At 37.1% G+C, this 15441-nt stretch overlaps 3 protein-coding genes across 4 annotated transcripts; 2 read left to right on the plus strand and 1 right to left on the minus strand.

The window, feature by feature from the left end:
- The first annotated feature begins 669 nt into the window (after nt 1-669).
- On the plus strand, nt 670-5898 carry dennd10 (DENN domain containing 10). Of its 2 annotated transcripts, XM_084077244.1 has the most exons (10): nt 670-809; nt 908-962; nt 1489-1685; nt 1918-1997; nt 2160-2308; nt 2888-2999; nt 3333-3433; nt 3636-3743; nt 3843-3937; nt 4387-5898. In XM_084077244.1, the coding sequence occupies exons 2-10, from the start codon at nt 917-919 to the stop codon at nt 4552-4554; spliced, it is 1056 nt and encodes a 351-aa protein (XP_083933370.1). In that variant the 5' UTR covers nt 670-809; nt 908-916; the 3' UTR covers nt 4555-5898. The 2 variants fall into 2 exon arrangements, with proteins under 2 accessions (XP_083933370.1, XP_083933371.1); XM_084077245.1 differs by lacking the exon at nt 3843-3937.
- A 53-nt stretch (nt 5899-5951) lies between these two features.
- On the minus strand, nt 5952-10746 carry sfxn4 (sideroflexin 4). Its single transcript, XM_084077246.1, has 14 exons — nt 10614-10746; nt 10433-10498; nt 9904-9960; nt 9788-9814; nt 9200-9254; nt 9003-9028; nt 8839-8892; nt 8589-8651; nt 8368-8436; nt 8129-8219; nt 7259-7374; nt 7097-7182; nt 6712-6829; nt 5952-6624 (listed from the first exon to the last, which is right to left on the minus strand). Exons 1-14 carry the CDS (start codon nt 10650-10652, stop codon nt 6547-6549), a joined length of 945 nt encoding a protein of 314 aa, XP_083933372.1. The 5' UTR covers nt 10653-10746; the 3' UTR covers nt 5952-6546.
- Nucleotides 10747-11749: 1003 nt separating this feature from the next.
- On the plus strand, nt 11750-15359 carry prdx3 (peroxiredoxin 3). Its single transcript, XM_084076350.1, has 7 exons — nt 11750-11791; nt 12635-12737; nt 13299-13440; nt 13654-13789; nt 14068-14171; nt 14316-14481; nt 14685-15359. The coding sequence occupies exons 1-7, from the start codon at nt 11756-11758 to the stop codon at nt 14733-14735; spliced, it is 738 nt and encodes a 245-aa protein (XP_083932476.1). The 5' UTR covers nt 11750-11755; the 3' UTR covers nt 14736-15359.
- Nucleotides 15360-15441: the final 82 nt, after the last annotated feature.

Below are 15441 nucleotides of genomic sequence, written 5' to 3' on the forward strand. Positions count from 1 at the left end.
CAAGGACCCCTTAGCTGAGAGAAAGATGAAGCAGGGACCCCCCACTACACATTCTATAAAATTGCGTTGCAGATTAAACTTTTTCATAGATTTCATAGTTTAATTTACAATTATGTGCGTAGTGTGAATGAATGTTCTTTGTTTATTCCAGACATTTAACAACATAAACCCTCAGTACTTTGTAAACTTGACCTTTTGGCTCTGTACTTTCTACTTTGCTCGTTTCCCTCAACACAACCTCTACAAGATCACAAGGCCTTACTGCGAGCTTGTAGATCTGCTAATGTTCCCCTCGGAATAGGGACGCTAGGAAGGATTCAAGTGGTTTATGTTAAAACAAAACAAAACAAAACAAAATAAGTTCCTACAGCACACAATGATTTGACGCCCCCCCCTGTAATAACTTTGAGAACCCCCTATAGGGGTCCCGGACCCCCTGTTGAAGACCCTTGGTTTAGAAATTATATTAAATAAGCACTCTGGTCACGCATACATGGTGGTTGTGGTGATGATGATTTATTATATACAACCCATCCCATTTAAGCGAGTTTACGAGTAACTACTTTAATGCACCATCACCCGTTATCTGTACTGCGCATGTCTAGTTCCACATTATGTGAATGGCTGTGACAATTTTGACTCCTCCCTTATTTTGTTCCTGGTCAAGAAGAAGGAACCAAGAATGACAGTTTTTTGTTGACAGCAGTACAAACTACTGCCAGTCCCTTGACTACTTTTCTATTTCTATTTAGTTCCTTTTTCGATCCGGCATCGCATATTATATTCAGGCTGGTAGGCAGGAGTTCAAGGTAACGTTATATTTGTGTTCACCAGAGTATTGTTGTTTATGGTGACATCAAGCAAGCTTTTCTTGTAACATAGTTGTGTGATTGTCAACTCTTTTCAGGGATGGATCATGGCAGCAACTGAAACACAGTTTATGCTAAGTGTCGGATTAATTGGTAAGTGAGGTTTTATTTCACAAGCCACAGCTGTTTGATTTTACACTTATATATAGTGTTTTCGTGTGCACTTTGTCCCAGCTTTATCATGGACTGCTGCATCACATGATAGCAGTGTGATGTAAACTACCCTATCAGCTGGGCTCTCTATATACAGGACCACTCATGGTCAATTAAGGATTATATGCTAGGACTAATTTGTAATTGGACAATTTAATCAAATCTAATTTAATTTAATTTAATAGGCAACAAGGATCACTTAGGATTTGGCTTTTTAAGCACAGTCAGCAGTGAATTGTAAAATCCGGAGGGTTGATTTAACCCTGTACTAATGGTTACATTAGGTTACATTTGTACACTCTCAGAGTTACAAATGGATACATTTAAACTGAGGATTTTACTGTATATCACTAAAATAAGTGATATCATATCCAACCAACCATATCCTTTTGAAGAATGAAACCCTGCTGTTTTTCTTTAGGTAGGTTTGAACCTGTGTACAATAATGTCATGTCTTTCCCCTCAGAGAAAGATGTGAATGGAGACACATTGTGGGTGTGGAGCTTTCCCTCTGTCAGTACAGAACTGAGAGAAGTTCTGCTAAGAAAGTGCTGTCTGACGCACGATAGCCGAGGTCTTAACACCTTTGTGTTTGGTCAGTTCTGTCGTACGTGGTTCTACATCTCTACTGTTGAAGTACAGGAACCCACTGCCCTAACGAAGGTATAAGTAGAGCCTTTAAATAGACACTCCCAATAATTGTATTTAAAATGATCTGAACAATAATTACTCATGCATGTGTTGCTATTTTAATGTACCTATATATCTGTATCTATCATCTGTACCTGTATCTATGAAGGTTGACTGTGTTTGGGTAATGCAGTAATAGAGTAGACCTACCAATGTTTCTTCTCCTTAACTGACTTTTGTTTTTGTATGTCATTTTATTCTGTAGGTCACACATTTTTCAATAGTTGTTACAGCAAAAGACTTCAATCCTGAAAAGTATGCTGCATTCAGTAGAGTACTATGCAGGTACAGCGTACACAATAATAATCCAAATAATGTTTCCAACTCTTCACTCTCAATGTGGTTGTAAAACACAATATACTATTTCAAGATCAATTATTACAGTGGGATTCAAACAGAACTCATCATTCATGTTCCTGTGGTGTGGTATGTTTTTTCTTTATTCAGAATGTACAACAAACATGGCAGTCCGGTGAAAATGATGGAAGGTTACATTGCTGTCCTCACCAAAGGCATTTGCCAGAGTGATGAAAATGGCTCATTTCTCATCAAGGATTATGATGTCAGGAAGGCATATTTAGCAGGTTCAGTAAAAGGTAAAACATTGCTGTTGCATAGAGGCCCTGAATTCAGGAGCCTTATCAAACTTTATTGTTTTCAAATGAATCTCTTGAATTATGATGTTTAGATTCAAACAGACATGTCCTACGATAAATTACTGTATGTGTAAAATGTAGGATCATAATCGGTTACTGACTGGTATTTGCAGTTATTCTCTTTAGTGGCCACACCACTGGCCAACACTGGCAATTATGTGAGGCAGAAATGGCAAGCAAGCTGCATGCCTGGGCTGAAATACTAGGTTTTCAAGCTAACACGTCGTGTCAGTTATTTTTAGCAAGTGACACCGCTGCGAGCGACAAAGTATAAATTAGGCTTTAGCTATGTTTTGCACTGCATTCAATTTGTTCACTTGAGATGGATAAGACACCTCATCTTTAAGAGCAAGACTAATTGGCAAAAGAAAATCTGAAACCTGCTTAATAAGTTGTTTAGACCGTCTCACTAACATATTTAAAATTAGTAGCATCTCAAGAAAGATCACAACTCGAACAACACTATCCAGATTACATCAGAGATCTAAAGAGGTGATTCCTGTGTATTATCTCTTTCAGATGTTGTGTCCCAATTTGGAATGGAGACCATCATCCTATATACTGCCCTCATGCTGAAGAAAAGAATTGTTGTCCATCACCCCCGTATTGAAGCACTGTTAGAGTTTACCAGGTGAATATTGAAATGAGAATGAAATCACCTTGGTTTACATTTTGATAATCCTTAGTAATGGATGTTCAGCCATCTGACTCACTGCAATCTATGCTACTGTATTTGATTGGTCAGAGTCAAGCATGTGATTATATCTTGCGGCTGTTTCCGGTTAGATACTGTTAATATGGTAAAGTTTAGGCATGGGTTTGGTAAGGTTAAGCTAAGTGTCTGAGGAGGATGTTCAGAGAAGAACATGATGGCTTAATAGCGTTTTCCTTTACCAATGCCAGCTGGACAGCTAAATATCCACTGCTGTAATCATTTTGGGATTTATTTTGGATTTCCTGCCAGAGTCCTACCAGCTCTGACATGGCACAGGAAAGACTGGTCAATTCTCCACCCATATGTGCACCTGACTGACATAGAACTGGATGACCTCAAGAAATGTCCAGGTGAGCAAGACTGCTGCTTCACTGACTCAATTTTATGGCAGAAATTGAGTTTATTGCTTCCGATGTGTCTATGCTGTCCAAAGAGAAACATATTTGTGAAGAGGTTCACCCTCATGTTTAGCAATTAGCCACCATCTGTATTGTCAACCTTACAAATCTCAGAGTGGTGAATTCATTAATTAATATCTGTGTCTTCATGTAGGATATGTGGCAGGATTTATAGATCCAGAAGTGGGCAACAAATTGGACTTGTTCGATGTGTACGTGAACCTCCCAGACAACGTCATCACAGTATCCCAGAGTGCCAAAGGTGTGATTCTTTGCAACATGAATATGTTTCAGATGACTCTTGAATCCTGATAAAGCAAGAGAGGGTTTCTTTCTCACTGAATGCCATTGTTTTTAACAGAGGCCATGGCTATGGGAAAGTTACACAAAGACATTGGCCACTTTATTGTCCAGTCTGCAGAGGATGCAGATAAAACAGACAGTCAGGTTATCAAGGTGAGGACTTTGAATACCAATATTTTTATATCAGTGATATCGCATTTAATCCTTTAGTAGTAGTTGCATAGCAATATGACACAGGGATGCATGATGTAGAACATGCAAATGCAATTTATACACTGAATATTCTGATTACGAAATGAGTAGTAGTTTACATGGGCACATATTTTCATACATAAAATAAATCATCTATTTATATAGTATAATAATTATTTCTAGCACTTAAAAACTGAACAAAACCATTTGCTTGGTTTTAATAAAGTCACATTTTCTTCAATGTTCTAACTTCATATAAACCTAGTTTATCACTTGTCAGAACAAGAATAGCAACAACACTTAGTGAATTTTAAATGTTCAGTATTTATGTATTCAAGTTTTATATATATTTTAGGACCATGAGTTTTTGTAATTGTGCACCTTAATTTGTTTACTTATTTATTTTACAGGACATTTCTGTAAAGACAAAAGAGATACTTGCGAACTTGATTGCACTGGCAGATGAAGGAGAAAACTCTAAAATCACACTGGAGGGTTTACAACAGCGTCATTTCCCCCCAGCAACTGAGAACTTCCTGTTTCATTTGGCAGCTGCTGAGCAACTTTTAAGAATATAATGTTGCCCTACTTTCAAATTGCTTTACCATGTAATGTAACATTACTTTTAATAGCATGGATATTTCCTGTGCTATTAGTGTGTACTGTGTTTGCAGGAGGCACTAAATTCTTAAATTCTCATGTATATTTCAAAAATTGTTTGACCTTAAGGTGCTGTAAGTGATATTTGTTTTTGTTAAAATAGTAGCTATATATACCCATAGCAATCATTGCTATAGACTCTTAGTCTATAGAAATAATTGATATGTCGTGAGATCCCTGTTATTGAACAAACAATTTATAGACTGTTTGTTCAATAACAGGGATCTCACCGACAAAGAAAACAAGAAGTACATTTAAATAATTTTAAGTAATTTACACAATAATCTTGTGTGTATATATATTCTAGTCTCCCATCTTTACGTTCGACATTGGCAGGATGGATACAATGACACCAAATAAATCAAATCTTCCAAGTCAGGATACTACTAATTTCATCCAATCAGGAGAGAGAACTCATATGATACAGGATAAACAAGAAATTAAATTGGAAGTGATGAAACAAAAATTAGCAGACCAATTTAGAACTAGAATACAAGCTAATAAATTATCTTCGTGGGTTTCTCTCTCCTGATTGGATGAAATGTGTAACTTATCTGAAATATATTTTTTGAGAGAGACAGGGGATGGGGAGACCTGTTACTGAACAAACACTATAGCAACGATTACTGTCATAATATAGAGCTTTAGCTTTTTAACAATTTGTTTTGTTCTAACCCAAAAATATTATTTACGGCACCTTTAATGGAATAAACTAGTGTCACATTCGTTCAGTTGAGATCAAATTCAAGTTCAGTTGAGATCAAATTAATTGCTGTGCCATCCTACAGTTTGTGACAGCATGTAGCTACCAACAAGCGCAAGTGTGATATTAGCATGTTGTACTGTGTTTTAAGAGTCAAATATTATATTTGAGGTCATTCAACCAGGGTTTTGGAGATTGAAATGACAGCGTGCATATACGTGTCAGCCTACTGGATGGACTTCAGTGCCTGACAATGCAAAGCTACCTATGTGGCCACATATTGCTCTGTGGGATGGACTTAGGTCACAATTAAGAATTCTTATTTTATTTTATGTTTTTGCACCCGTTCCAAACTTCCATTCCACATGAGTGAATACAGTAAGAATAATGATTGTGCTGTGATGCCTAATGGCAGCTGGAATTACATGGATGCATTATTTACTCAAAGAGATGGTTTATACAAATTAAGTAGTTATCAGATCATTAAAACATATGGAAAATTGTATTAAAATGTTTTTTTATTTTCAATAAAATCTTTTAATAAAGTTTAATATACTAACCATGTTTCCAGTCACAACTTTATAATTCAATAGAAGTAATTTGTCATGGCTTTATGCCATGGTGCCTTCTCATTGTTCCTTTTGGCCATCTACTGCACCTACTGGTCAAATAATCATACTGATTGATGCTTCCCTATTCAAAGGACCAGTTTATTGAGTCATGTCACATATTGTCTCTTAAGGTTATATTTGTGTACAAAATACTTTGCCATTTTTCTATTGTGTACATCCACATGCCTGGAATATTTCAGATAGGACACGGTTTGTAATATAATTATAATTGAATCGATCCAAATTAAACTATTTTCATGAATTGATGTATCTTATATCTATGAATACACATAATGAACCCATTAAAGAAATGTTATATCACAATGTATATTTATTTAAAATAAATAAGAATCTACAGATTTAATGCAATGGAAAAAAATAAGTTAATTTCTGCAAAAAAATATTATCGATTTGATCTTAAACTCCATTACATGCACCAGGCATATGCGGTACATAAGTGGTATTTAGTCCCGTTAACTAAAACAATTGCATTAATTATTTTTGTATTATGCAAATTACATTGCAATGTAAGAACGAGTATTGCAGGTCAAACGCCTGGATGTAGTCTCTGGACAAGAAGACTTGTTATTGGCTCCTCACAACCCTCTATGATAGAACAGCTGACCATCTGCAGCTGCAGCCTGCAGCTCCTTCTCCAAGTTTTCCTTTTTGATCTGCAAAGTGGATGAAGTTATGTGAATTGCAGTCAGATGGAATAGGACAGGACAGAAAATAAACACGAATTCACTTAACAGCCTTACCGTTCCCAGCTGTGGAAAAAGACTGAAGGAGACAGGAATCATCATGCCCAGAATAACTGCAGTACTGATGTGACGCATAGGAGTCATTAACAGGGGGTTCTTCTGGAAACCTCTCGTCCTGTAATGAGTGGTCCAATTGTTGAAACTGACCCAACTGTACTTGGACCGCTTTCTTTCATGTACACCAAATTTCTTTGTCAAAAATAGATGATCTGCAGCTTGTAAATCTGCTATTTTTGGCGAATGTTGCCCCTGAATAGGTATGCTGGGGTTCAAGTGGTTGCAAGATGTTATGAAGTGGTTGCAAGAATGTTATCAAGTATGCCTGGGAATCTCAATCTAACATTATAGTGAATACACCTGTTGGAAACCAGAAGTTACTCACCTTTTTAAGAGGAATAGCAGAAGATTGGGAAGGGCAGCTGTAGTACCCATCAGTGTTGCTCGTGACAATGCAGTGTCCCTTACAGCCTAAACAGAAAAAGAGAAATCAATAAAATGTTGTAATTTATTCATGTAAAAAAAAGTACAAATTGTTGGATCTTACCTTCTCTCCCGCTGCTTTAGAGATTCCAACAGTGTTGCCGTTCGAATCAAACACTTGGATTCCATTCTCTGACTCCTCATTTCTGACCATATACACATTGAAGGAGGCCAGAGCAGCTAGGGAGAATTATACAGCACACTTAGATTATATCTCTGTCAATAAATGATAAGCATTCAGGTGCAAGAGTGAGCAAATTGTATAGACTGGGTACATTTTCAAAAAATCTTAACTCTGAAGGCAAATTGTGTTTATGGCATATGGGTTTTAGGAGTAATGAGGTGTGTATTTTCTGTATGCTTAAAAATGGCATGCTGCCTCAAAATGTAAAAATCCATGACGGCCACCACCACCAGGCTGAAATTTACATATATTTTTGACCAAACAAGGAATAAACTTAAATTAAATGCTTTTATAGGTTTATTCTCATTTGAGATAAAATGTTAAGAAACTGCTTGAAACTATATATTGTGAAAATGGTAGTCTTTAGTGACGACTAATTTGTATGAACACAGAAATATGCCAGAATCTGGATGGAACTATACCATACAAGGTTAATTTTGAGGCTGATCATGCAGTACAACTAATACTTGTATATTCCCTCAAGATGATCAGCTAAATTTTCCTTGAAAGTGCTCCTCCGACTCAGAAATAAAGACTAGGTATATCTAGCTGAGCCACATTAGCTATTGTATTGTATACAATATGAAAGACATACATATTTGACAGCAGATATGAAAAAAAATAGTTAAATAACCCCCCCCCCCCCCCCCCCCACAACACCCCTAAAACCATAACAACACAATTAGCCTTCAGCACTTTAAAAAAGCAAATTCTCTTAAATTCGGCCAAGTCTAGTAATATTGCACTTACCAGAGAGGGGGATTGGCAATATTGACCTAAGGAAAATCTGGAAGGGTGAGCTGATAATTCCAAGTCGATTAATGACTATTTGAGGGATTGCCTGAAACACATTCACAAGGCATAGTGATTAAGAAGTTTGGTTAGAATTATAGGTTTTATACATTTCAACCGCTCTCAGTGGTCTTATTTTAAGCGCATTTAAGTGTATGGTATATTTATAGGAAAATATGAAGCAAAGTTATACACACCCCAGCACATGTTGCATATGTAACTGATCCAAAAACCAATAGCACCTGCTTCAAAGATGTCTCTATCCCCTGGTGATGTGAGAGATGTCGACATGAAGGAGAAACATTAATATAACAGAACTGCAACTGAGTTACCGACTTGTAGATCAACTACTTTTTTAAACATGCCCAAAATAGGGACACCAGGTTGAAAGTGCTTAAGACTGCGAATTTGAAAATACCTTCTCTGCAGAAGAATTTCTGTTGGCATAGTTGAATCCAGCACTGTAACTGTGAAGCAAAAACTGCAAGACACATTTCTTCTTTATATAAGGAGTACATACTGTATATATATACCATGTCATTTGTTAGTCATTAGCTGTGACCTCGCAGCTAGTAAACTATGTGTGTGTGTGTGTGTGTGTGTGTGTGTGTGTGTGTGTGTGTGTGTGTGTGTGTGTGTGTGTGTGTGTGTGTGTGTGTATCTTCTACCTGCCAAAACAATGCTGGTTTGACTCCAGTATGAGGAAGAAGGCTTGCAACAACCTGTAAAACAAACAAACAAACAAACAAACAGACTTTTCAATAACACATCATACGCAATGGCCACATTGTAAAGCATTTATTGCCGTTATTTATTTTATGACAACACTTACCAAAGGGGCTGACATTGGTAATAATGCTAGAAAGAAGAATACATTGTAAGACATATTTTTCAGTAGCAATAAATATTGCCATAAGTCCAATTGGTACTAGTGTGGAATACAATGATACTCATCTTGATACAAGGTGAAAAATATGTACGTAATATTGCTCTGCATAACATAAAAACAAAACTAAAAACGAACTGTACCTGGAGGACGGAAAGCTATAGGGAGCACAGCACCAGAATCAGCATGTACAGAGGACTGTGAAGAGAATAAGAGACAATGTTTTATATACAGTTTAAATCATTGAGACCTGAAGCCGATTCTACATGTCTCATAAATCCCAACAGTTTTCTGAAAAACGTATGTTTCTATATCAGTGGTGCTCAAACTTTTTCATGTCAAGGACCCCCAAAATTATATGTACTTGGCCGTGGACCCCCATCAAAATATTTTGTTCCAGGGACCCCCCAGAAGCAACGATTTGAGTTAAAAATGTTTGCTTTAAAAATATACATATTCAAAGATTTGCACACATTTTCACGATTTTTCAAAAATAGCAGATCTACAAGCTCGTAGCGCGGCACTCGGTGCCGCGCTATGAGCTTGTATATCTGCTATTTTTGAATAGCCCAAAGTGTAAAATAATGCTTTATAGCTCAAATCTAAAAATGACACAGTTCCAGGTCTTAATGGGATAAATTGTATAATGATTCAAAAAACGTATAATCGAAAGTTTTGACAATGTCGTCATGGGCAGATTTGCTGTTGTTTTTCATTGTAATGTTGCTTACCATAGAAAGGGTCCATGCATGTTCATCCTGGAAGAGGAGACATAACTGGTTTTATGCATCATGACAGACATCATAGAAAAATAACTGTGAGCAATTTCTATCATTCTTAAGCCTACCCTTTCTCTTTGTTTGTCTCCACTTATGAAGACAGCACGTGCATTCTGTATTTCAGCCTGAAGAGAAGAATCATAGTTTGAGTTCAAAGGGGTTTTGATTCATCACATATTTTTGACAAGGTATCACAAGGTATCATATGTATAACATTTATTAAAATCTTTAGAAAATAGCAGATCTACAAGCTCACAATGAGTCACATTGCGACATGTTGTGTTGTGAGCTTGTAGATCGGCTATTTTCAAATACATTTTAAATAGGGCTGAAGGGGTTATTGTATGTTTTGTAATAATAAATCAAATCTACATAGTAACTAAAGTTTTCAAATATTAAATTGTAGTGGAGTAAAAAATACAACATTTGCCTCTGAGATGTAGTGGAGTAGAAGTAAAAGTATAGATATTGGAAATACTCCAGTAAAGTAAAAAAAAAAAAACTCAAAATTGTAACTAAGTACAGTATTTCAGTAAATGTACTTAGTTACTTTACACCACTGATTATTGTTATCATACTGGAGTGGATGCTACTCACATCGGAGGAGAACAAACAACTAGGATCCAGAAGATTAAGCCAGATTCGTAGTCGATTGAAGAATGACTGCAATGGAGGAAAAAAAGTATTTATCCTCAACCATATCAATGGGATGACATATCAATATCAATATCAATGTAAACAATATGCTTCATGCAGAATTAATGTGCAACTACGTTACCTTTCCCTCATTTTTCCAGTGCAATAAATTAGGATCCATTCGTTTTGTTTATTATGAACGATTAACAATGGCAAAAAAAAGTGCAAGATAATATTAAATGAGCAGTTATTTATCATTCTTCGAGGTCATATTCTTCCACTTCCGCAATGAACACATGGCCATTGTGGGCGTATTTACAGCTTGTGCCGTAGTGCTTCTAAAAGACGTGCAAAATCAAATCAGATCTTGCAATATTGCAATGGGAATGGAGCGTTTTTCTGCCATTTGCGGGGAAAAACCCGCTCTATTCCCATTGAAATGCATTGGCAGAATCCACCCTAAAGTCCGCAGATGAGTGAGGTTGGGACCGAGGCTACCCTGTAACCGTGCACTAACAGAGTATTTCTACATTGCAGTATTGATACTTTTACTTAAGTAAAACATTTGACTACCACTAAAATGTGAATCATACCATTTATTTATTTGACATATCATAAGTTGTATCAAGTGATAAAAGTAGAAACACTAAAGAGACGGTTTCGCAACGCGCTGTGAGCTTGTCCACTACGAGGCCAGCGTTGCCAGATCTTGCGAGAGAAGAAGAAGCGACTAGGCTACCGTCGGCTACTGCTATTTTTTTTCCTTTTAAAGAAGAAAAACTATCTAGGGGGGGAAATGGTAATTTTTGAATAGTTTTGAAACATTTTTATCAAGACATCAATTTGTAATGTACATCAATCAATCAATCAATCAATCAGACAAATCTTGTATGGGCATTATGGTCTGTGGTCGTGGACAAATAAATACATATTAATTTGGGGGTCCTTCATCCTTGACATGAAAATGTTTGAGAATCACTGGTTTAAACAACCTTAGGAAACAAGCCCAAATAAGCAACTACATTTTAAAACCACAACCCGCAACTACCAATATTTACAAGCAACTTTACAGAAAAAAACTGCCCAAAGTCGCTTATAATAAGCGGACATGGCAACGTTGTACAAGGCTCTGGTCTGGTATTTTGGCACGCGACACCGTCGTGTGACGAAGTATGAATCGGGGCTTTATTCAGCCAATTACAAGGCAGGAAGGGCGGGGCTTGGTAGAATTGCAGTTGCTATTATTTCTATGCGTCACAGCAGCTGTCAGTCATATAATCCAACATGGCAACCACCATTGGAAGACTGCTCAGGACCTCTGTAAGTGACAATGAAGTTACTGTCTCTAATATGTTCATTAAGTGTTTGACTTGGGGATGTAAAGTAGTGTTGATAAACGGGACATTGTAATAATAAATACATGATGTTCATGTTCATGCGTCACTGAAGTCTTGTCACTTAAGTGGCAAGTGGCGCGAGCGCGTGAATCTCATTATAGCGTTATCATAGTCCTGAAACATGACTGAAACGTCAACCTGGTGTTTGCACTTTCTCCATGTACATCTACATAAACGTTCAGATTTCAAATATAAAGTGCTTTTGCCATGGCCACGGATGTTACAATTATGTACGGGCCCTCAGGAGTACCCGTATTCTTCGCATTGTTCAATAAAAAGCATTTTAATCCGATCGGTGTCCATCTTCTCCGTATTTCCTCCATATGCTTTTAACTACACGACCCTATCGGTTGGGAGGTGTACTGCACTCTGATACATTATAACTCTATGAGAAAATGGCCACCGATCGGATGAAAATGCTTTTTATTGATCACTACGGAATATACGGGTACTTCTGAGGGCCCGTACATAATTTTAACATCTGTGGCCATGATGTAAGCACTTTATATTTGAAATATGAACGTTTATGTAGATGTACGGGCCAAAAGGGAAGAAAATGCAGGTTGAAGTTCATCCATGACGGTCATGACAGACGACCGTCGTGTGATCCATGGCTATTGCGTTATCAGTTCTGTTTGACAAGCGACGCCCTCGTGCGTTGGAGTAATACATTCACGTTTAAATAAACGTCTTAAAGTACAATTGTATCGCTATGACCCCTTACTATCTTGACATATAAATGACAATTCGAACTCTTATTTCTTAGGCAAGAGTTGCAGCAGGAGGACTGAAAGTTGCATCACTTAGTCCCAATGGAGCCTCAGTGAACAGGGTCTGTTCTACTGTCCACAGGGCCTGTCTGTCAACCAGTATGTACTGTATGATTATTACAAAGATCATATTCACTTCAGTCAACCACTTTACCACTATGGACTGTATGATGACAAAGATCATATTCACTTCTGTCAACCACTATGTACTGTATGATTATTACAAAGATCATATTCACTTTTGTCAACCGCCATATTCACCTAGTCTGTCAACCAGTATGTACTGTATGATTACACAAATCATATTTACCTACAATGAACCAGCATGTAGGCTACTGTATGATGACAAAGATCATATTCACTTCTGTCAACCACTATGTACTGTCTGACAACCATTACTGTATAATGACGAAGATCATATTCACTTCTGACCCGCCAACGTGACCAGTATATTTTGTAGTGTATGATCATGTCAAATATCATATGTCAACCACCAGTATATATTGTATGTCAAAGACCTATTCATCAAGTTTAGATTCTACAAGTGTGTCTACATTTCATCTGGGATAATCCAGGCCAGGGCAAACAAAATATATAATGCATGTTTGTTTGTTTTAAATACCATAATATGCATTCATAAATTAGAATTGACTCTTCCAGGTGCTGTCAGATTTGCCCCAGCTGTCACTCAGCCTGCACCTAATTTTAAAGCTACGGCTGTCCACAATGGTGAGTTCAAGGAGATGACCCTGGATGACTTTAAGGGCAAATACCTGGTCCTTTTCTTCTACCCCCTGGATTTGTGAGTAATTTTGTTAATTCTCAAACACATACAGTATTATACTGTAACATTAACACAATTGAGCTGAATGCATTAAATCACTTCACAATTAATTTTACCTTACTAAATGCTTATGTTTTGCATCTTGTTTTGTTTTGATCATTTTGTTACACTTTAGCACATTGCTCCTAAGTTCTATCATTTTGTGACTGGCTCAATTTGTGCTTATTATAGCACATTTGTGTGTCCAACGGAGATCATCTCATTCAGCGACAAGGCCAGTGAATTTCATGACATCAACTGTGAGGTGGTGGGTGTGTCTGTGGACTCTCACTTTACCCACCTGGCATGGATTAATACACCACGCAAGGTACACTTCTTCACTTAAAATTACACAATTAAGCCCTATTCAACAGTTTTCAAAAATAGCTGATCTACAAGCTCACAGCCGTAACCTGTTACATCACAATCGGTTGTGAGCTTGTACATCTGCTATTTTTTAATTGTTTTGAAAATGTTAGCCTATAATGACATGCTGACAATAGCGACTTGAAAATGGTTAATGGACCTAAAAGTTCCAAGTCCTCCCTTTTTATGGTTGGTTGTCATAACCACTTTTGAAACTCATAATAATGTCTGTCCTGTTAGGCTGGAGGCTTGGGCAACATCCACATCCCCCTGCTTGCTGACCTCACAAAGCAGGTTTCTAAAGACTACGGGGTTCTTCTGGAAGGTCCAGGCATTGCACTGAGGTACAGTATGTTCATCATGTTGCCTGGAAAAGAATTGACAAGCTTTACCACTGAAAAATGTCAAACTTTGAGCTTTGCTTTGAAGCCCAGTAATATTACATACTAAACATTTCATTCCATTGTGACCGTTGTTATTTCCCTCAGAGGGCTGTTTCTCATTGATCCACAAGGTGTGGTTAGGCACATGAGCGTGAATGACCTGCCAGTAGGTCGCTGTGTGGAGGAAACCCTTCGTCTAGTAAAGGCGTTCCAGTTTGTGGAGACCCATGGGGAAGTGTGCCCAGCTAGCTGGACTCCAGACTCTCCTACGGTGAGTTACTTCAGTAAATTGATAAAACACTAGATATTGCTTACTATAAAGACATTACTTACAGAGGACCAAGGCAATACAAGTATTTATTTTGCAGATGAGGACATAAACTCATGTGTTAAAAGCAAATTAATTCATGCTCTTGGATGAATACTGACATTGTATTAAATGTGCATTCCACCAATAATTTTTGTTTTTTTCAGATCAAGCCAACCCCTGAAGGTTCAAAGGAGTATTTTGAAACAGTCAATTAATGAAGATATCAACTCACAAGTCAATGTTCTGTGTTAAAGGGAAATGCCACCCTGGGTTGCTCTTGTATTAGTTGAAAAGTTGCTTACCTACACAGCTTAATTCAAACTCCATCACTTGCTGAAAAGAACAGATTTTCAAGCTTGAAAATAGGTTCTTGTCAGCAAGCGACCTCATCATATTACAGACTTATGATTCAGACCTAAAATGACTTCACAGCCAGCTCTCCATATATTGTCAGTCCAGACATATACTCCCCAAACTGTTGCGCAAAGCTCAATTTTTCTGCATTATGAAGGTCTTTAACCAAGGTTAAAAAAGTACAGACAGGGGCCTGATGAAAATAGTCAACAAACATGGAAAGCTGGTTTCTTTATAGCTTCATTTTTGTAGTCATCACTGTCTTGCTGGTAAAATATTCTTCACCATTGAGGTAGAAGTATGCCATTATGAGGTATACCTATACCCTACTGCTTTTTTTTTTTGTTCAGATATCGCATTGGACAGCAACACGTTTTGCTTCGATCTGGTAAATTATTTTGTTGGCATTGGTATTCCCTTTTAAATGGTTTACAAAGTTGCATCTGTTCATACATTCTGTAATAAATATATTCTTTATAAATTGAGATGTTTTGCTGTATTTTGAGTTAATATCTTGCCAGTTAATTACTATTTGCACAATGAATATTCTTTAGGATTCAAGCCTAT

The sequence above is a fragment of the Gymnoscopelus microlampas genome, assembly GCF_963454915.1.
Source record: "Gymnoscopelus microlampas genome assembly, chromosome: 13".
NCBI classification, from domain to species: Eukaryota; Metazoa; Chordata; class Actinopteri; order Myctophiformes; family Myctophidae; genus Gymnoscopelus; species Gymnoscopelus microlampas.